The sequence below is a fragment of the Typopeltis vanoorti genome, chromosome 4 (genome assembly GCF_054136105.1).
Source record: "Typopeltis vanoorti isolate ZY-2024b chromosome 4, IOZ_Tvanoo_1.0, whole genome shotgun sequence".
Lineage (NCBI taxonomy): Eukaryota > Metazoa > Arthropoda > Arachnida > Uropygi > Thelyphonidae > Typopeltis > Typopeltis vanoorti.
Genome location: NC_143552.1, coordinates 87,277,827 through 87,301,407, shown reverse-complemented (window position 1 = coordinate 87,301,407; position 23,581 = coordinate 87,277,827). Strand labels below are relative to the sequence as shown.

Below are 23,581 nucleotides of genomic sequence, written 5' to 3'. Positions count from 1 at the left end.
ATTTAATAATGCAATAATCAATTTTAATACTGAATAATATTATAAATTTTTGGTGATCAGAATGGGATATGCCAATGAAACTTACCAGAAGTTAATTTACTGATGTTGGCCTGAGGAAACTACAATATTGTAGCATTAGTTCTGTGATTGATAACTAATTAAAATGCATACTTTTATATTTGTCGACATGCTACACCGTATACATTAAGTGTATTAATACTCTATGATTATGCCATAATTAATTATTAATACTTAGTTAATAAAATAAATAGCCAGAAGGCTTCACATCGGCGTTACAAAATTATATAAATTAAGTGGATATTAAATCCAACTACAGAAACTATAGACATTTCTTGTGAAATTTGACCAGAGATCTTACGGGAATACACTCGCCAAATTTCCCACGAAAATTCTATAGTTACTGTAGTCAGCTTTGAAATAATGTTAGATTTAATATCCACTTAATTTATATAATATTAATACTTATGTTAGTTTAATGTATGAACTTTAAAAAAATGGGAACGCTATTTATGAGTAAGTTTGTTGGGACTGAGCCCTCTAATACAGTAAGAATAAATAAAAATACAGTCTATAGAAAAAGAATTGAGAACAACTGATCCTTAGTATTCCCTGACTTTTCCGTTTTCTAATCGCATGTGCATTCATTATGCATTTCGCACCGCGCATCCGCCAGTAGGCAGAAATAAGCAGCAGCAAGTGCATTATTGTACAAAACAAGTGCACACGTATGTGCACTGTTTTGTTTTTGCTACTGTAAATTATAAAGATAATTTAATTTAGGCATATAATAAAATTTTGATTTTTTGGAAACTATAAAAAATGTATTTGATTAAAGTTGTGAATTATTTTGTTACAGTTCTACCGAACATGGCTGGTGAAAATAAAAAACGAAAATTATCACAGTCAAGCAGTAGAGAGTTCCAAAGCTGGTGAACTGAAGAGCATGGCATGATTAATAAAGACAATAAAGCAATGTGCGTTTTATGTTCTGGGACAGTTGTGTGCAGAATGTCGTCAGTAAAACAGCATTATGAGACAAACCATAAATCACTCCTTGAGAAAAGCAAGGATGAACAGAAAGAATTTATTGCTCGGGCAATTAAAAATAGGAATATCCAGTCAACAACCCTAATGAAATTTATCGGCAGTCATTGAAATATAACTGCTGCTAGTTTTTTTCCTCAAATGTAATTGCTAAACACGGGAAACCTTTTAGTGATGGGGAATATATAAAAGAAGCATGGTTAAAATATTCACCAGTTTTCTTTGAAGATTTTGAAAACAAGGAAAAAATTATTCAAAAAATAAAAGATATGCCTTTGGCTAGAAACACGGTGAAAGATAGAATCATAGAAATGGCTAAAAATATAACTCATCAGCAAAAAACAGATATAAAATCTTCTGGTTTAATTTCTCTTTGTCTTGATGAGAGTACTGACATAACTGGATCAGCTCGTTTAGCAATTTTTATTTGTTATTGTGTTGGGAATAACATCAAAGAAGAATTGATAAGTTTAACATCATTAGCAACAATAACAAAAGGAATAGATATTTGCAATGCAGTTGTAAATGCACTTGCTGAAAGAGATATAGATCGCTCCAAAATTGTATCAGTAACTACTGATGGTGCTCGCAGTATGACTGGAGAGGAAAATGGGTTCGTCAATTTATTTACCAAATATATTGGACATTCAGTTCTGGGTTTTCATTGTATTATACATCAGCAGGTTTTATGCGCAAAGGCTAGTTTCAAGCCACTGGAAGATATTATGAGCATTGTAACAAAATTGGTCAATTTTATATCGGCACACGCTTTAAATAAATGAAAATTTATAGAATTATTAAGTGAGTTAAACTCGGTGTACAATGGTTTACTTATGTACAACAACGTTCGATGGTTAGGTCGTGGGAAAGTTCTTGAAAGATTTGTTGAGTGTTTAGATGAAGTCAGACTTTTTTTACATAATGAGAAAATCATTGAAAAATACAATCAATTAATGAATGTCGAATGGCTTTCGAAATTAATGTTTTATGAAATGTTAAACTGCAAGGTGTTAACAAGACAATTATTGTCATGTTTGATTTAATCAAAGCATTCGAAGCTAAATTACCAATTTTTAATCATGACGTCATTTCCAATATACCTTCCGACATTTTCCAAATACAAAAAAAAAGTCTTTGCAGATCTAGAATCCCATGAAAAAACAGATCAAGTTAAATTGACAAAAGAGTTTTCTACAGTTATTCACTCGATAATCAACGAATTTTCTTCAAGATTTACACAGTTCAGGCAATTTGCAGAGACATCAAAATTTATTTTGCATCTGGATGCAACATCAACAGATATACTCAATTTGGAGATTTTCGAGTGGCTGAATTTAGAAGATATAGAAATGCAACTAATCGATTTTCAATCTAGTTCTATATGGAAACAAAAGTTTGTCGATTTGAGAAATGACTTGGAAATAATGGAAAATGATCGATTATTGGGGGAATTATAGGGGGAAAAAAGAATGCAGAAGAGGAAATATTGAGAACTTGGAATGCCATTCCTGAAACCTTTTGTCGTTTAAAAAAACTAGCGATGGCTATATTATCAATTTTCTCCTCTACATATGCTTGTGAGTCATTATTTTTTGAAATGAATTTTATAAAAGACAATTTAAGAAATAGAATGATTGATGAATCTAGTTCTGCGTGTGTATTAGTAAAAGTGACAAAATATGAACCTGATATAAAGCATTTGGCATCTAATGTACAACAGCAAAAATCTCATTAATAAATTGATATATTGATATTGATAAATTAATAAATTGATAATAGGTTAATATTGATTTGTATATGACAACGTGTATGTCAAATTATGTGTTCATTATTATGAAATTATATATTAATTTTTAAACTTGTCTCAATAAAATTCTGCAATTAATTTTGTACTAATTAATGTTAATTAATTAATTAGTGTTGTATTAATTATAAATCAAGTTGCTGACGTGCCGGGCACGTCAGCAACTTGATTTATAAATTTTTGGCATGCGCTGGCACGTCAGCAACTCAATTTGGCACACGGACATAAAAAGGTTCACCACCACTGTTATAGGATATTGGCTGGTGCAGCATAAAAATAAATTTTGCCAATATCCGAAAAGGAAATAGTACTGAATTAATATTTTAAAGGCACAACAGTAGATTAGAAGGCGGACTATTTAGAGGTAGAACAAGGTATAATATAGAGAAAGTAATGACATAACACTGCTTTTACTACTGCTGGTTGTCATTTTTGAAATAAACCATGTCTGAGCAATACTACATAATGATCCTCTCAGCTGGAGGAAAAGGCTAAAGGCTTTGATTACTCTAACTGCTATTGAGAAAGGCAAGAGAGAGAGAGAGAGAGAGAGAACACTGTCCCAGAAGTCACACTAGAAAGCCTCCAGCAGTAGTGCAGAAGACATCAGCAATATCGTGTTTTGTGTTCAGTTGTTGATTATCAGACATCCTAAACAGAAATACTGATTTCTTTTACAGGCTGATATAGTATTTATATCAAAATAATTTCTTAATTTATAATAATCACAGTTTCACTTTTATTATCAAAAAATGATAAATTATTTGATAGTTATCTTGAAAAAAAAAAGATTTGAATTTTTTAAAAAAAATTTAAAATTTTTAAAATTTAAAATTTTTTTTTAAAAAAGGTGCATATTTTACAAAAAGAGAAAATATATAAGAAATTCAGTGGGACTGTCATTGTTTCTTCACTCCTGATGGGGAGGAACAATGGAAATTAGGAAAAGACTATTAGGATGGGTATTAGGAAAAGCTTGAAGGGAAAGATATTCATTTTGTTTATTAATGTTGCTATGTCTGGTAGGATAGTACAGAACAATTCTGATATTTTTCCCCTGTAGGAGGAGGATCCAAATAGACTGGTATTATGTGCAAATGATAATGAATACCAGTTCATTATTGCCAAATGCAAAGTTGTGCATTCTGGAATTTCTTGAAGAAATTCCAAGTGGGATATTATAATGATGGTCCAAGAAATGAATAATGCTAGGATTCTAGGAGTGATGTTGGAAAGGAATTGAAGTTCAAGGGTCAGTCACATTGCAAAGGTGCAGAAATCAACACTATCTAATCCCTTTGAAGTATGAACCTGGAACATTCAGTAGCAGCAAAATTCTCCTGTAATTTCCACGTTGGCTTCTTTTTTTATAGGTGCTGGGTATGTACAGTGAAAAATTGGTTCAAATCACCTGAAATTCAACCTTCTGACCAGGTCTTGAATTATGCTGTTAGCCATTTGGGGGGTTAAACAAACAAACTTTCCATGTAAACTACCTTTACGACAGGAATACTCATATATAGAAACTAATGACTTCACATCAGTTGCCTAAGTATTCCATAATGCAAATCACACATCCTGTCGGGTGTGTATAATGCTATGCATTATGGGAAGGGCCACCACCCAGACTGGTTTCGACCTTTATTGAGGTCTCATCAGTGGGAGCCAGACCCAGAGGGGGCACCAAGGTTTAAGTAATGCAGTAAGATTTCCCATATACAAGTAGTGAAACGGTCCTACTGAAAAGCCCTTCCCATTATGCATAGCATTATATACACCTGAAAGCTGTGTGCTTTGCATTATGGGATATATTAAGGCAATTGATATAGACATATATAGAAATGATTAGCCTTTATATACAAGGCCTGTCGTGAAAATACATTAAGTGAACTTTGTTTACTTACACTTGATTTTTGGGATTAAACCAAGATTCATATTCCAGGACTGCTCACTAACATAGATAAAGTTAATTAGTTTATTTATCTAGTCTGATTACTTTCTGCCAATGCAAATCACAGGAAGGAACTAAGAAAGCAAATTACAATGGGCAGATCTGCAATGTCCCAGCTCACAAAGATCTGGAAGAATAGAAAACTATCTCTTAGTACAAAAATTAGACTGGTCAGATCCTTGATCTTCTCTGTGGTTCTTTATGTCTCAGAACCTTGGATACTGAACAAGGCAATTAAAAAATTAAGTGCTTTTGCATTGTGAACCTGGAGAAGGATGATTTGAGTTCCTTGGTCAGAGAAAAGAACCAGCTTGAGCATCAGAGCCCAATTGAATCTTAAAATGAATCTCTTCAACATTGTAGAAAGAAGAATCTTCAGATATTTTGAATATCTCAAGAAAAGAGGGACAGAACATTGAAAAATTCTTTATGCGGGGTAAGATGATAGGAAGTAGAAGATGGCCCCAATGGGAAATGACTGGATCAGATTCTTGCTTTTTAACTGGACTGAAGTTTGAAGTGCCCTTAGAATGACAGAAGACAGAGACAAGTGGAAAAGAGAAATATGTTGGGTCACAATTCCTCAGCCATGAAGCGATTGATTAAGAAGAGGAAAAAAAAAGTTAATTTTGATTAATTTATGTTTGATGTTTAGATGAGTACAGTTATCTTTTAGTATAATAAATTATTATGGACAAAACAGAAATAGATTGTTATTGTGGATAATTTGCTGTAGTGAATTTCTTTTATAATATCATTATGCCTATAGGATGTTGATGAGGACTATTCAAATGTTATTACTATTTATCATCATCATCAAAATCCTGCCATGTACCCCCAAAGGGTGTACAGGATATGATAGCACTACATGAAAAATTTACATCATTACTAACTTCCTATCTACAATTTTCCTCCAGATCAGTCTGTTACTTGTCAAGACTCCAATATTATCAGATCTTATATTTCTGTTGTCTAAGGCACTTTGTACTGTATCAATACACCTATATCTTGGTGGTCTTCCTCTGGGTCGTTTTCCTGCCAACCTGGCAGAGAACACTTGTTTTGCCAATCTTTCCTCACCCATTCTGTTTAAATGGCCACACCACTTGAGATCAGCTCTGCTAATGCATTCCTGGATGCTGATAATGTCACGTTCTTTCCTAATATCCTCATTTTTAATATAATATAATGGCATTGATGCCATCTGTTCACGCCTCTACTCTTTCTCAGGATTCTCATATCTGTGGTCTCTAGTCTTTGATCAAGTGTTTTACTTCTGATCCAGCTCTCAGATCCATAAGTTAAAACTGGTTTGAACACTGTCTATGTATACAGCTAATTTAGTGTTCCAACTAATTTCTCTTATTCCATATGAATTTATTCAGTTGACTTCCTACTATACCAGCTTTATTGATTCTGTTGTCTATTTCCATATTTAATTTACCATCTTCACTAAAAATCATGCCTAAGTAGGTGAAATGTTTTACTTGTTCCACAGGTTCTCTGTTCATAATGCAGTTGACATTTTCAACAATTCTGCCATGTACCCCCAAATAAAAAGACAATGACATTGTCTTTGTCTTTTTATTGCTGACCTTCATACCATATCTGTTATAATAGTTATTCAGTTTAGTCAAAGAATCTTGCAGACTTGTAGCGGATTTATTGATAAGTATAACATCGTCTGCATAAAGCAAAGAGCTGACATTAACATCTCCAATTTTGATGTCATGTTTAATACCACTTTCCTTCATAATGTGATCCATATAGATAATGAATAACAGAGGGGATAATGTATGTCTCACCAGATTTAACATTAAATCATCTTCCCGTACTTCCATCAATTCTAACTGCTTAAATAAAGACTAAGTATTGCTTGATATAATGCCCCATTGACACCATATAACTGTAGCATATCGAATAGGTTCTCTCTCTTGGCACTTATCATATGCCTTTTCCAGATCTACAAAACTCAAATAGAGATCTTTGTTATATTCCCATGATTTCTCCACTATTTGTCATAAAGTGAAGATCTGATCCTGACAGCCTCGATTTAGCCGGAATCCAGCTTGTTCCTCACCAAGCTTTTCTTCTACATTATTACTATTTGCTGTAGCAAAAATTCATTCAATATAATTGACATCACTTTCCAGTATACTGTTCCTGTGTGTATAATAAATTTAGTTTAATTCTTTATCCAAGTGTAAGCAAACAAAGTTTGCGCCTGAAAGTATCTTCAATTTATCTTCAATATCTTCAATGTTCCTGTGTGTATCTTCAATGTGCGTATCCTGTGTGTTCCTGTGTGTATCTAAAGTATCTTCAATGTTCCTGTGTGTGTGTATAAATAAATAAATAAATAAATGAAAGGACAATGAGATAAAAGGAGAGAAGGGGGTGCAGTTCAGTTATGAGTGCAAACAGTTAGAAGCCAACCTAATGTGTGTATGTGGAGGGGGGGGAGTTAATATCATGAGTATTAGTTTTATCAGACTGTAGTGGTTTTGAGTGAATCATCTGCCTTTTTGATTTATTATTTTTTTTATTAACTTCATGTTGATTAATTCCATACAGTAGTTGGTTTGGTTTTCCTTTAGATATTGTAGTTTTTATCTCATAAACTAACCTTCCAAACATTTTGTAATAGTACTATGTGTAAGTTAAACTACAGAGTAGGTGATTGGAATTAGTATTTAACAACATTGTCATTCTGGATGAATTTGCATATCTTGATATACTGCTGATGATGATATTCCTGTATAATTCCTGTATCCTTTAGATATTGTAGTTTTTGTCTCATAAACTAACCTTCAAAACATTTTGTAATAGTACTATGTGTAAGTTAAGATACAGAGTAGGTGATTGGAATTGGTATTTAACAACATTGTCATTCTGGATGAACTTTTATATTTTGATACACAGCTGATGATGATATTCCTGTATAATTTTCAGTTATTAAAAAATATAAAAGAACCCTGAAGGCATGAAGTATCGCCTAATTTATGAACAAGTACCTTATTGTTGGTGCATTAATTTCTTCTTCCCCTTTCAGCAATCTAGGCCAAGCTATCTGTTTTGGTCTCTGCCCAGCATTTCATTGATCTGCCTCTATTTCTTTGACTCCCTTGGTTTGTAGTTCATCTTAGCAAAAGGATGATGTTATCTGATGGTTTTCTTCCATCAAATCATCCTTTTTACTGAATTTCAAATCATAATCCTCAGAGCAAAACAGCATGTTACAGTTTACGCATGACAATGAATAAGTGAAACAGTTCAAGTTGTAATGGTTTTAATGGACAAAAAGATCTAAAGTCCCAATTTGCTGTTCCTGTAATCTCATTAAAAGCAATTATTACAGTTGTGTAGGAGTTGATCTTAAGATGACTGTCTCCCAAATTTTTAGCAGATTAATGCAGCCATACTTGTTAAGATTAGGAGAATGTTTCATGTAGTATTTTGTCTGTTTTGTAGGAGCTTGTAGCCATTGGCCAAAGAAGTATGATGGTAGGTGATTTATGTGGGAGGGGCTGCATCATTGGAACAAATAGTCCTGGCTCTGTGAATTAGACACATGCCAAATTAGTAACTCTGATCTGCTCTACTTTCGATAAACTCTATCTTCCAGCTCATCCTTGAGTATATGAATTTCCCTGTGACTTGGCCTGCTATGAACAGGCAGAAAGATCCATTAGTATCTACCTTTGAGAAAATAAGAAATACAATTGTTACCATTATTAGCAAGTCAGGACTCGCACACCATGCTTTGGACACACTTTCACACAGGATTAGATGGAGGAAAATCAGCATTCTACTAACCTTGGCTACATTAATGTACCAAAAATTTGGGAGACAGCGATCTACTTCTGCACAGCTGTAATAGCTTCTTTTATACAACATTACAGGATGCCAAATTAGGATCTCAGATCTTTTATCCTTTACAATTTGGGTTGTTTTGAATTGAGGATGTTGGTTTAATATAAGATAGTTAATAAATATACTTTTATAATTTAATATTTTGTTTTGATGTTGTACTGTAAAGTTATGAATAATATCCATCTAAGTCTGTCAACAAGTTCATCTTCCTGAGTACTTTCATAAGTCATTTATTTTAGATTCTTTTTCCTTTGATTTTGTATTTTACTCTTGTTTCCTTATTGATGTTTAGTTAGTTCTTTCAGTATGTCTTCATTTTCTCTTTTTGTCTAGTCTTGATGATGTAACTTGCTGTTCTTTTCATATATTTTATTTCTACTACAGTGATTCTATTTCTTTTATCTCCTCTTATTTTCCATGCTTCACTACCAAATACAAATGTTGGTTTTTGATAAGATGTTACACATTCTTAGTCTTCTTTTTTTGATGACTGTTGCTGCTGGTCTTAATGAGAGGAGTGTTAGCCTGGAGGAATGGCAGTTGAGTGGGGTGAAAGGGTGGATGAGTTGATTCTGATGGTGGCACAAAGGACTTGAGAGGCAATGTAAATCGGGTGGCGAGAGATGAGATTCTTGCTTGAACTTGTACAAAGGAAAATGCAGAGAAGAAAGATTGTGTGTGTGTGTGTGTGTGTGTGTGTGTGTGTGTGTGCATGTGTGTGTGTGTGTGTGCGCGCGCGCGTTGCTCAGATATGAGAGTGACGAGCTGAGCAGAAGAGCAGTAATAATGAATAGCATAATAGCAAGAATGTGTCCGAAGAGAGGATTGGAATATGTGAATGCTTGGAGGGCATTTGAGGACAGAAAGGAACTGTATGCGAGAGACTGCTTCCATTTGAATGAGGAAGGACATAGGCATCTGGAGAGCTTGCTGTTTCTGAATGAGTCGGTGTGTCAATGTAGGGAAACTAGAATTCCCAGAGTGGATGGTAGCAGGGGTGGCTTCTTGTAGGAATGGGTGCTTGGGGAAAAGGGATGACATCAGGAAACACTGAGTCCAGTGGGGGTCTGGAGGGGATAATGATAGGTATAGATGCAGTGACATTTTTATGCTTTATACTAGTGCCAGAGGTATCTGGAATAAAGGAGATGATTTGGTGGTGCTGATAGCATCAGCCTGGCCAGAGATTATTGGGATCTCTGAGACATGGTTGAAAATTTTTGCAAAGGCATTTGCAAAATCCAAAAAGAAATGGCAGTATATGCCTTTCCTTCATCAACTGCTGTTGATGAAGGAAAGGCATATTCTCTGATAAGTATCTGACTCTGATACCTATCATATCTCTGATATCTATCAGAGAGTTGATACCTCTCTGATAGGTATCAGAGAGTTGTGTATGGTGGGGCAATATCAAGTCGACAGAAGGTTGCAAGTGGAGTTCCATAGGGCTCAGTACTGTAGGACCTATATTGTTTAACCTTTTTATCAATGACATTGTCAATGGATTGCAATAGGATATTCAGTTGTTTGCAAATGATGTGAAACTGGGCAGTGTTATTAGTAATAGTGCAGATGTGGCAGCCCTGCAAGAGGATTTGAATAAACTGGACAGTGGACAAATCAATGGGGTGTTGGTTTAATGCAGCAAAATGTAAAATCTTGAAGTTTGGGATACATTGATGGGAGGCTGCATACTCAATTGGAGGAAGTAGGTGAGACAAGAGAAATCTTGTGGGGGGGGGATGATTGATAGAAAACGGAACTTCAGGAAGCATATTGCAAAGGTGGTGAAGGTAACCCAGAGGATTTGCTGAAACTGAAAAAGGACACCGACCTGCAGAGATAAAAGAATTATCATTCCATTGTATAAGACTCTGATCAGACTACACTTAGACTATTGTTCTCAGATTTGGTCCCAAGATTTGAAGGAGATAAAATTAACTGTGGAAAGGGTACAGAGGTGGATAACAAAGATGGTTTCAGGTGTGTACAATGTTAGTTATGAGGATTCGCTGAGGGAATGTGGACTGCAGAGTTTGGTGGAGAGAAGGAGAATTGATATGATCGAGACTTTTAAACTGTTGAGAAACAGTTACAGGGTTGACACTCGGGAGTTCTTTCATTTCCTGGAACAGCGGAAGGCACGATGACAAGGGGGCCATTCCTGGAAGTTATGAAAGGAAACTGTCAACAAGAGGATTAGGAGTGGTTTTTTTGCATGGAGGATGGTTGAACCATGGAATTCATTGCCTGATAGAGTGGTGAGAGCAAGAACGGTCAGGGAGTTCAAGGAGTGGTATGATAGACTGTATGTTTCCTAGGGAGGTCCTCCTGCAATGAGTCTTTTGACTCCATGGAGGCCTGAATAATAATAATAACATACTTTGGAGAATTTGTTAATTTTTAGAAATATCTAAGTCTTCATTTTAACTTAATTTGCATCCCAAATAATTAAAATTATTTGCTTGTTGAATTTTTTAATTATCTATTACTGTTTTAGTTCTGACGGACATTTTATCCTTTGAATGCCATAGTTTTTTCCCCCCCCTTGAAGATTGACATATTATGTTGTTTTATTATTAAATTCAGTTTATACACAGCTTTATATAGATTGTTCATAGTTGCTCCAAACATCATTTGATTTGCCAAGAATAAGATAGTGGAGATAAAATTATTTTCTATTTGGATTCCTTCTTTGTTGGTTAACCTCCATTCTGTGATTATTTTATTCATATGCAGTAATTATCCAATCATTTAATTATCAGAACTCACTATTCTGATAATTGAAGGGTTGGTTAACTGAAGTACAATTTCATGTGCTCTAAAAGAAATTGATATGCAGGAGTCAGTTAATTTGAAGAGTCATTATTTTGAAGGTCATATAAACAGTAGATTACTATATTCCAAACAATACTGGACACATCATTTTATAAGCTCTCATTATTTCTTCAAATGTTTCAAATCTGTTTTCACATAATTGCATAATTTATCTAAAAGCTTTATTTGTTGGTGTGTTAATTTGTTTTCCACTAAAATTAATTGACAACACTTTATTTTGATTTTTTTTGTTGGCAGCGATTTTATTTTTATGCTGTGCTATGTTTTAACATACTTTAATAAAAATATTACATTTAGTATAAAAAAAATCCATCCTAAATGACGTATTCATTCAGTTAAATATATTTAATATAAAAGTAGTTTGGAGAAAAAATTCAGAATTCTGGCATCATTTCATTTACCATATTTGCAAGTTTTTCAATTTATTACTGCAGAAGCAGAAATTATCACAAAATACCAAATGATTAGATTCATTTGCCTCAAATATTTTCTTTCTTCATTATTCTGTAATAATCCAATCTCTTATATATAAGATTTAGAAATTTGCATTTATTATTGTACAAAACTTAAATTTTATGTCTCAAAGTTGAAATTTTTGAAATTTTCAGTGAAAATTTGAAATAGAGTCCACTGATTGTTGGGGTTTAACATCTCTAAATTCAGTGATGATAAATAATAAAATTTTTTTATAATATTTGTTATTATTTAAGTAATTTGTGTTATATAATAATTTATATAAAAGTGTCCTAATTTATTAAAATTACAGGAACTTCGAGAATGTGGTAGTAACGTTTTTGTCGATAGCTGTCCTGAATTCATATTACCTGAAGTAAGTAATTTCATTTGATTGTAGAAATGTGCATCTTTAATACACTGTGTTATACTTAGCTTGTTCAGCTTTGCAAAAATTCCTTACTACTTTTACCTCATAATTTTAGCACATCAAGAAATGTAGCATTTAGGTCATATGGATTCACTCATCTTGAACTTAAAAGTGACCAATAAAATAATAATCCTAATTCCTCTGGGGAATTTAAGTGGCTTGCAAACAGCAAAAAGAATGTCTGTTTAGTAATATTGAAATAAACAAATGATTAAAAACAAATGATTTAAAGAATGTCTGTTAGTAATATTGAAATAAACAAATGATTAAAAAATATATTATTTTTAGTAGATGTTTGATATATTTATATGCATTACTTTAGTCTTTTCTGATAAATAGGGAAAAATCATAACAATATTATTAATATTACGTCACACCTCCAAGGAATCCAAAGACTCATTGAGGGAGGGCACCTACTCTGTCTCCACCACTTAATCCACTAACTATAGCGACTATCACCACCATTATTACTTACATCAATAACCAATACCATCTACTGCTCACCACCATCAGTATTTTTTTGTCTGTAAATTGTGTTCTGTAAGTTTTGTCTGTGTTCTCAAATCCAATTTGTCTGTATGCATGATAAAAAATTCAAGTTTCCAGGAGAAAAAACCTCTGTATGAGATTGGCTAACTTACCTTCAATTGAAAAAAAAAAAAAACTCATATAAAGAGTCCTCTCATCATGAGGAGAATGCGAACTTAGGCCTTTTCCTGTTGAAGGGCGCAATGTACCTTCATTGATTACTGATTGCCAGTATGAATTATTTTGTTTTTGATGTGTTATTATTCCTTATGTGTTCAGAAAATTTTAAGGTATTCACAAATCTTGGTAAGAATAGAGATGGCATTACATTGCATTAATGGTTCAAGTTGCCTATTTTGAAGAAGGAATGCCCCCCCCTTTCAAGTTTTTATGAGTTCTTCATTTGAAAAAGGTTTATTCATAATGTAAGAAGAAATTTTACACAATGTGTAAACGTTTGTATGATTTTAATACTTTTCTTCATAACATATGGCATTTTTTGCTATTTAGAATGTTTATAATTAACTAGTTTATCTTAAAGATTTCTGAAGGAAACGTGGAATCCAGTCCCTTAGGTTGTCATGTCCTGTCAAGTCTCATCTCCATCCAGGAGGTTAACTATTATGGATCTCTACCTGTGCAATAGAAAGATAAGATGGTAAGGCTCTAATCTCTTCCATCTTCTTCTTCTTCTGCAGCTTCTCCCACTCAAGTGGGGTCACTGTTTGTAATGAGTCTCCTCCACACCTTCCTGTCTTGGGCTGTCACCACATCCAAGTTCTTCATCTTCAAGTCCTCTTCTACCAGCTCCCTCCATCTCTTCTTTGGCCGCCCACGCTTCTGCCTTCCTTGCACATCTATCTGCATGACCCTTCTTCCCACATATTCGTCCTCCCTCCTCATCACATGACCAAACCATCTCAACCTTGCCTCCTGTATTTTTGCTCCTAAGTTCGTAACTTTCACTGTTCTCCTGACATAGTCATTTCTCAGACGATCCTTTCTGGTCACACCGCACATCCACCTAAGCATTCTCATCTCTGCTACTTCCATCCTGCTGATGTTATTTTTCCTCAGGGCTACAGTTTCTATAGCATATGTCATAGCTGGCCTCACTACTGTCCTATAAATTTTGCCTTTCAGATTGATCGGCACCCTCTTATCGCATAACACTCCAGCCATCTCCCTCCAGTTCCTCCAACCGGCTTGTATCCTGCATCCCACTTCCTTCTCAGCTCCAGATCTGTCTCCTGGCCGCCGCCGACTGCGCAACACATATACTCTGTCTTACTTCTGCTCAGTCTCATACCTCTCTCTTCCAGTACTTTTCTCCATCTTTCCAGTTTAGTTCCCGCTTCTTCTCTTGAATCTACACACAACAAGATGTCATCTGCATACAACATTGTCCAAGGCGCATCTTCTCTCACCTCCTCTGTTACCACCTCCATCACAATATTAAACAGAAACGGACTTAATGCTGACCCTTGATGCAAGCCAACTGTTACTTGAAAACTTTCTGTCTGTCCCAGACAGGTCCGAACACTTGTCTTCACATTTCTGTACATTTCCTGCACCAACCTGACATATTTCTCCGGCACCTTCTTCTCCCTCAGACACCTCCAGACTTCTTGCCTTGGCACTCTATCGTATGCTTTCTCCAGATCAATAAATACCAGATGTAGCTCCCTTTGTTTCTCTCGATATTTTTCCATCATCTGCCGTAACCCAAAGATAGCATCTGTTGTTGATCTACCAGGCATGAATCCAAATTGTTCCTTTGCAATCTCCACCTCCTTCCTCAATCTACCATCAAGAATGCTTTCTAGGATCTTCATTGTGTGGGACATCAACTTTATTCCTCTGTAATTTTTACAGTCTTGTGCATCCCCTTTACCCTTGTAGATGGGGACAAGAGTACTCTCCCTCCATTCCTTGGGTATATTTTCCTGTTGGCAAACTTTCATGAACAGGTCCCACAGCAGGTCAATTCCCTCTTCCCCCAGTGCCTTCCATGCCTCCACTGGAATTCTGTCAGGGCCCACCGATTTTCCATTCCTCATCCTCTTCATGGCCTCTGTCACTTCCACTCTACTGATGTTCTGCACCATCCCCTCAGAAGGCTGTCCATCTCCTCTGAGAGTCCTTGCATTTTCCTCATTCAAAAGTCCCTCAAAGTATATTTTCCATCTGTTTCTTATGTCCACATCCCTTCATAATACTCTTCCTTCAGCATCTTTGATCTGCCTCACATGTAAGATGTCCTTTGCTGCTTTATTTCTACATTTCGCTAGTTGGTAAATTTTTCTCTGTCCTTCCTTTGTTTCTAATTGATCATACAGATCTTGATATGCCATGGCCTTTGCCTGTGCCACAACTCTCTTGGCTTCTTGCTTTCTCTCTTTGTACACCTCTCTGTCCTCTTCCACTCTTGACTCATCCCACTTCTGCTTTGCCTTCCTCTTAGCTGTCACTGCCACTTGACATCATTATTCCACCACCAACCCTCCTTCTGCTCTCTAAACTTTCCAGATGTCTCACCAAGCACCTCGATTGCACAGCTCAGGATTACTTTTGAATTATGTTTCCACCAATCCTGTACACTTTCCAGCTCTAATCTCTTCCATCTCACAGCCAATATCCTATGTCTGTAGATCTGTGTGTTCATGGACCGGTTTGCCTGTTTTGGGGGAAGAAAAACCAAAGTTTCCAGGAGGGAAACCCTCCTCCTTCATATGAGACTGACTAACTCACTTGACTGAAAAGCTCTGGTTCCTCATATCAGATGGGATTTGAAGCTAGGTCTTTCCAACTAAAGGGCACCCTCAAAACTAGCTGGGCTATGGAGGTTCCCTTTAGGGGTAGGCAGCAGATAAGGAGTGAGTCTTTAATTCAATAAAACAACTATGTGAATTACTGTATATGTCGGCATATAGGACTAGCAGCATATAAGACGAGACCTAAATTTTAGGCTATTTTTAGGTTTTAAGCTTATGTCGGTTGTATAAGACGATCCCACAATTTCTTCTTTCTTGTATTAATGCAATATTAGGTATTGTTGTTATATCCGTTATTTTTATATCCATGCATATCCGTTATTTTTTTCGCATAGCATAGATTTAGTATTTATGCTAATTACTCTAATTGAAAGTGATTAGTCCCAATTTTATTTAATTATTAATTTTTCAGTTTTTTTAATTTTAGGATTATTAAAATTGTTATTATTTTAAAATCATGGAACCAGCAACAAAACGAAGAAAGTATGAAACTCGATTTAAAATGATGGTAATTGAAATGGCAAAGCAAACTAATACCTCTGCTGCTGCTGCAAGAAAGTTTGCCATAACCGAGAAGATGGTAAGAGAATGGAGGAAGAAAGAAGATATTTTTAAAAAATTGCCAAAGAAAAAACATGCGATGAGAACGGGAATCACCTGATTGCCGCAACTGGAAAATCACATTGCAGAATGGGTATTCGAACAAAGGCGGAATGGTTATCGTGTCACAAGAATATGATTAGAGCATATGCACTAAAATGTTCAAGATTGAATCTGGATGAAAGTATAGAATTTCAAGCTACTTCAGGATGGTGTAATCATTTTATGAACAGACAAAATCTGGTAATACAACAAAAAACAAAAATTGCTCAAAAACTACCAGCAGATCTTGACCACAAACTTATCAGTTTCCATAAATTTATTATTCAGTTGAAATAAGAACACGAATTTCTATTGTCAATTATTGGCAATAAAACTCCTATGAGCTTTGATATGATAAGCAATAAAACAGTGAAGTCTAAAAGTAGTAAGAGCGTGCTAGTTTGAAGTATAGGTCATGAAAAAACAAGGTTTACGGTTGTGTTGTGTTGTCATGTTTGGCTGATGGAACCAAGTTAAAACCAATGATCATCTTCAAACGTAGAACTAAACCTAAGATAAAATTTCCTTCAGGTGTTTTTGTACATTTGCACGAAAAAGGATAGATAGACAAAAATAATGTTAAATTATGGATAAATAATGTGTGGAACACGCGACCAGGTGGTATAATGAAGAAACGCAGTCTATTAGTATGGGATATGTTTCGTAGTCATTTAACTGAGAGTACTAAAAGTCTTCTAGAAAAAAATAACACAAAAATTGCTCTTATACCAGGTGGTTTAATTTCTATATTGCAACCACTAGACGTCTACTTGAACAACCCATTTAAAGATCACATGCGAGAAGAGTGGAATAATTGGATGTTGACTGGTGAAAAATCATTTACAAATGGTGGATCTATGTGCGCTGCATCACTTGATATGTTGTGCAATTTTGTGATCAAAGCATAGAATAAAGTAAAAGTAGACTAATAGAATCATTTAAAAAGTGTGGTATCTCTAATCTTATGGATGGTATGGAAGATGATCTTTTTGTGGAACACTGATGACAATGAAAACAAAATCAATTCACCAGATTTGAACTGGGATCCATATGACGATCATTTAAACAATGAATCTGAAGAACTATTTTCAACAGATGATGAAGAAAATTGACATGAAAATTGAGGTTAATAATTATTATTTGTTTTTTAAGACTTACATCTATTGTAATATTTTAAATAAATTTATATAACAAAATATTAATCTGATTTGTTTATAAACACTGCCTATTTTCTTATATAATGATGTATTGTAATTACCTAAATGTTCATCCAAGAAATTAAGCTTCCCTTTTTATACTCACCTTATAAGATGACCCATGATTTCGTAGTATTTGAGTCGTCTTATACGCCGACATATACAGTATTTATCATGTAAGTTCTGTTGTTTATAAAGAATGTGTTAATTTTGTTGCTGTCATTTTTAGATTAGTGTTTTGGGAATATCTTCCATTTTCTCTGCATATCCAGAAGAAAATCCAAATCTAATCAAATCCAATCAAAATCTCCACTGTTTTCTTGGATCATTATTCAACTACCGATTCTGTTTGGAAGACTGTTTCTTTTCCCATTTTACTTGCATTTCTCAGTAGCTTAAACATAGATATTCAAATAAGCAATAGATTTTAGTTAATTGGACCACATTGGGAATAGGATAATTTGGTCCAGTTTAGCAGCTGCCCCAATTAAACAACAGATCCAAAAATCTGTCTTTTGTCTAAAGCACATATACCTTGTCAAGAGTTTGAAAGGGTATATGTACTTTAGATAAAAGACAGATTTTTTTGTTTATTGCATAGCAAACTTATAAACTTAAACAATTGGCTTTAATTAGAGTAAAACATTTGACATAAATATAATTTCATTTATATGCATATTAAGCACACATGCAGTTCTTAGCAGTTAATGACATCATAGACATTAATTGAGTGTAGCTTTTTTTCTTCCCTGATTGACTGTAATTAAACAAAATTAGCGCAAGAATTTAGTGCAGATAGTGCAGGAATTTAGTGCATTGCCTTCCTGTATGAAATAAAGTCATAATCCATTAATACATTTTCTAGCATCCCAGGTAGATACTTGTTCAGTCTTAGAAAAGTCATCCTCATCACTTTCTCATTCTTCAAATGTTCTCTGATATTTTGCTGCAATTTTCTTCACAATTTCTTCCTCAAAATCTTAATTTTCATTATAGCATTAAGGGATACTGTCAGTGGATACAAACTCTTCATAGTTTCTGATGTGCTTCATATCTAATCAAACATCATTTTCACTATTGGCTATATCCAGCATATCTGTGGTCGAATGCTTAGAATCATAGTAAGCAAAACTGTTTAAATGGTCTTGTTGCTTATTCCTCACTAACTATTGCCATGAACTGCATTGCCTGTAATGAGCAAGCCAAATTCAAGAGCCAATAAAATTTTTCTCTGTATTGAGGCTGAAGTACTGTGAGGACATCATGTTGTAGGTTTAATGGAATATTTACAGCACTGGGAAAGGATTAAGAACTGATTTTAATGCTCCCAGTATTTTGTCTCAGTCACTGAGACATCTTCAGGGATTACAAATAATTTTTGTAACACACACACACTCAAATACAACACAACACTAAGTGAAACACATGGGTGACTCTAAAGTCCTATCTAGGTGGTGCATCCTCTATGGGTGTTTGTAGTTGGCCTAGGATGTAAAATGGGAACTTTGATAATTAATGTTTCCCAAATTTTGGGAAGATTTATGCAACCATATTTATTTAAATTTGGTTGATTTCTGAGTGTTACCGCAGATTCTAAAAACAGTCTTTCTTTTTTTAATTTACTATGGTGGAGCATGGTGTTTTTTTTTTCAGGAGATCCTGTGGGTTGTATCCAAAACATGGTCCGCAAGGCCAGATCCACCATAGTCGTGATTGCAGATGTATGATTTATGGTCTTCTAAATGAATGGTTACTGATCTACCTGTCTGTCCAGTAAGCCAGCTTGCAGGAACAGGGTACTTTATATACTTCAGGCACTGAGAGAGGAGGGAGCTGATCTTTGGTAGAACAGATAAAGGTAGCTAGTTTATGGTGGGGCTTAAAAGCTGTGTGGAGGTTGTACTTTTTTTAAGGACCTGGCTATTTTTTGATGTGCCACAGATGTAGGGCATGGTGATAGCATACTTGTAATCCCTGAAGATATCTTAGTGACAGGGACAAAATATTGGAAGCATAAAAAATCAGTTTTTAATCCTTTCCCAATGTTCTAAATATTATATTAAGCCTCTTGAACTCATTGACCATTCTTGCTCTAACCACTCTCTCAGGCAATGAATTCCACAGCTCAACCACCCTCCATGCAATGAAACCACTCTTCACCCTCTTGCTCACAGCTATCTTTCGTAACTTCCAGAGATGGCCCCTTGTCATCGCTCCTTCCCACCGTTCCACCAAATGAAAGAACTCCCCCAATGTTTACCCTGTAACTGCCTCACAACAGTTTAAAAGTCTCGATCATATCAATTCTCCTTCTTCTACCCACCAAACTCTGCAGTCCACATTTCCTCAACGAATCCTCATAACTAACATTGTACACTCCTGAAACCATCTTTGTTATCCGCCTCTGTACCGTTTCCACAGTTAATTTATCCCCTTCAAATCTTGGGACCAAATTTGAGAACAACAGTCTAAGTGTGGTCTGATTAGGGCCTTATACAATGGAATGATAACTCTTTTATCTCTGCAGGTTAGCGTCCTCAGTATTGCAGCAATCCTCTGAGTTACCTTCACCACCTTCGCAATATGCTCAATGAATTTCAGTTTTCTATCAATCATCACCCCCAGATCTCTTGTCTCCCCTACTTCCTCTAGTATAGCTCCTCCATTCTCCTACTCCTCCTCCTCGAGTATGCAACCTCCATTCGATGGATCCCAAACTTCAAGACTTTACATTTTGTTGCATTAAACCGACACTCCATTCATTTGTCCATCTGTCCAGTTTATTCAAATCCTCTTGCAGGGCTGCCACATCTGCACTATTACTAATAACCCTACCCAGTTTCACACCATTTGCAAACAACTGAATATCCTATTGCAATCCATTGACAATGTCATTGATATAAAGGTTAAACAATACAGGTCCCAGTACTGAGCCCTGTGGAACTCCACTTATAATCTTCTGCCTCCTTAATATTGCCCCACCATACACAACTCTCTGATACCTATCAGCCAGCCAATCCTGAATCCGTTTGACTAACCTGGCATTTAAACCCATGTGCTGCAACTTCAATATCAGCTTATCATGTGGCACCCTGTCAAATGCCTTTGCAAAATCCAAAAAAATGTCAGTATATGCCTTTCCCTCACCAACTGCTCTTGTCACTTTATTATAAAAGGCAATCATATTACTATTAATGAAAGCAATGGATCATGTAACAGTGTTATGCTGTTGAAATATGTCAAGAACTGAAAAACAAAAGCTGATAGTTACTGGAATAAGGACAGGTCCTGATACTTTTAAAGGAATTAGAATGAAGAGTTTGCATCATGATGAGGAGAATTCTTATATGGGCTTTTTCAGTTGAAGGTGAGTTAGCTGATCTCATATGGTGGTAGCAGGGTTTTCCCTCCTGGAAACTCAGGGTTTTTCATCCCACGTACAGACTAATCGGCCTTCAGAACACAAGCAATTTACAGATAAAAAATACTATTGGAAGTGCTGATGGGTGATAGATGCCGTGGTTGGATCCTATTTCGTTTTAACCCATACTTAGGATCTGACATGTTTGTCACTATGATGTTCTTAAACAAAAAATAAGTTGCTAGTTGATTTCTAATCCAAATATAGAGAAAATTTGTATTTATTGACTGCGCCACTCTATATCTAAATTAGTCCAAGAATTGAAGTAAAACCAACTCTCAACTATTTCCCCTTAATATGTTATTATTATGTATACAGGCCGAGTTTATTTAACTTATTTATTTCTCCCGCTTTGGTTTGAATATTTTATGAACGGTGCAGTAAAAGAGATTCAGGTAAAATACAACTTTAGGTCAGTAAAACAAACATTTAATTTAGGCTTACAAATTATACACTTTAGTTTAAATCACTGAATAAGGTATCACAAACATTTTAGCTCATCTGGTAATATAGTCATATAATTTCAGGCAATGGTTAATCTGTTGTCTGAAATACAGCTTTCACAAAATTCAATTAACCATTTGAAAAAGTTCAATGTCATAAGTTCCTTAGTAACCAACTACATTAATATCTTATAGTTACTTAAGTTTCAATTACATATATAAGGGCGGCAATGCTTCTTCACAAGTATACACTCTTCAATCCACACTCCAGCTATTCTCCACAAAAGTTACTGTTAATGTAGGGATATTTTAGGAAGAAACACACACATATCTCCGCATAGGAGTATCAAAAGTTGGATAATTCTTACCGGTAATCTTCCTTGTTCATCTACTTATATACGAACACTTTTATAACTGTATTTACTTAAAACAATTAACAGCTCTCATTAAAACAAATCTTCTTAGTAATAACTGAATAAATTAATAGTCGTGATTCACATAGTTAAAGGTTCTTGCATGAAGCAAAACACTTGTACTATCTTTGACATCACTTGACCAATTCAGTATTCTACTAATAACTCTTGAACTAAGATAACACACAGTAATTCTTTAACTTGAAGTTTTTATGCACAATTGCCTATACTTCCGGCATTTAATTAATCTTTTAGGCACTATATCTCTTAACACAGCTATCGTTTAAATTCAACCTTGCTGCCTCTACTTATTCTCTTAGTTACTCCGTGCTAAGCTTCAAGTTTCTGTGTGTCCCTGAAAAGTCGGTCCTGAATTTAATTGCCAACTAAAGTATAGCTAGTCATCCAGTTGTCACCTTGCTATCTTCAGTTGCTTTATTTGTTGATCTACAACCTACTAGCTAACTCGCTCCTCGACTAGTAAACTTTAATTAGCTACTTGAGTGACTCACTGTTATCGCACTCTGATTCCCCGAATGAATTGCTTTCTCTGCGTTCTTAGCTTATATATCCCTTTTTCCTGCCAAAATTATTCTCGTGCTCTACTTCTATTAAAATCCTTTTCCAGCTCTTCAATACCGATCTGCCACGCTCTGTTCTAAACTCGCGCTCGCAATTTTACATACGTCTCCATGACAACTAAAGCAAAATATAAATAAACTGAGGCATTGCGCAACGTTATACCTCTACATACAGGAACAAATAAAGAATATTTACACTTCAATTAATATGCAGTTAAAATGTTGGATACTAATTCTTACAATATTAACATAACAATAAATAAAATAAATTTGATAATATTTTAATACAGAGTCTTTTCACTATTAATATTTATCCTTGATTAAATAATTAAATATCAAATAAACTTAAAGGTAGTTATATGAATATTAATTTATAAACAAGTGATTTACATTAAATAATAATTACAAGTTTAGCTTATGTGTTGGAAGATCATGTTGGATTCTGAAGCAAATATTAATTACTCAAATCCCTATATATTCAGAATCCAACACCGTTGATGGTAGTAGTAGTAGTATTGTAGTTGGAGAATTAAGTAGTAGTGGAGAGGATGAGATGTATTTAGCAAGGAAGAGTAGTGTGCCCTCCTGCGATGAGTCCTTGGACTCCCTGGATGTGTCATGTAATAATAATAATAATACTCTGTTGTGTTTCTGATAACGATATGACTGATGCATACACATGCCCTTTCTTGGTTGGTTGAAAAACAAGAGCTTACTATCTCTCACATAATTTCAAGTATTCATTTCTTTCTCTGGTGTCTGGTATGTTTGAATGATGAGATGAGATTATGATAGATTTTGATTACAAAGATAATATAGATTGGAAGGAGGAAAGACATGTGGAATGTAAGTGAAATTGATGGTGCAACTGAGGGATAATTACCTAAAGAATATGTGATGGATGAATGTACCTAAGGAGAGTGTTGGATGTCTAAATTAGAGGATTTACCCATATCCATAACCTGTATTTTTTTGTGACAGGGATGGGGGAGGGGATTTTGCAGTCTTAAACTAGTATGGGGAATTTTCAGTTAAGAAAGAAAATATATAAAACTGAAATGCCATTTAAAAATGGCCTGGAGAAGTATCGTGTCTCCAGAAATTGCATGGGATGGATGTTGGCAGTAAAAGTAGTTGGTAGTTGAGAAAAGGTACATAGAATGCATTCC

At 34.9% G+C, this 23,581-nt stretch overlaps 1 protein-coding gene across 2 annotated transcripts in view; it reads left to right on the top strand.

Annotated features, from left to right (window-relative positions):
- Window positions 1-23,581, top strand: part of IntS9 (integrator complex subunit 9) — a 405,017-nt gene that overhangs the window by 66,513 nt on the left and 314,923 nt on the right. For both annotated transcript variants that reach the window (XM_090391326.1, XM_090391327.1), the window contains exon 4: window positions 12,298-12,360. In XM_090391326.1, coding sequence (XP_090247452.1) covers window positions 12,298-12,360 — 63 coding nt within the window. The remainder of the gene's footprint in view (window positions 1-12,297; window positions 12,361-23,581) is intronic.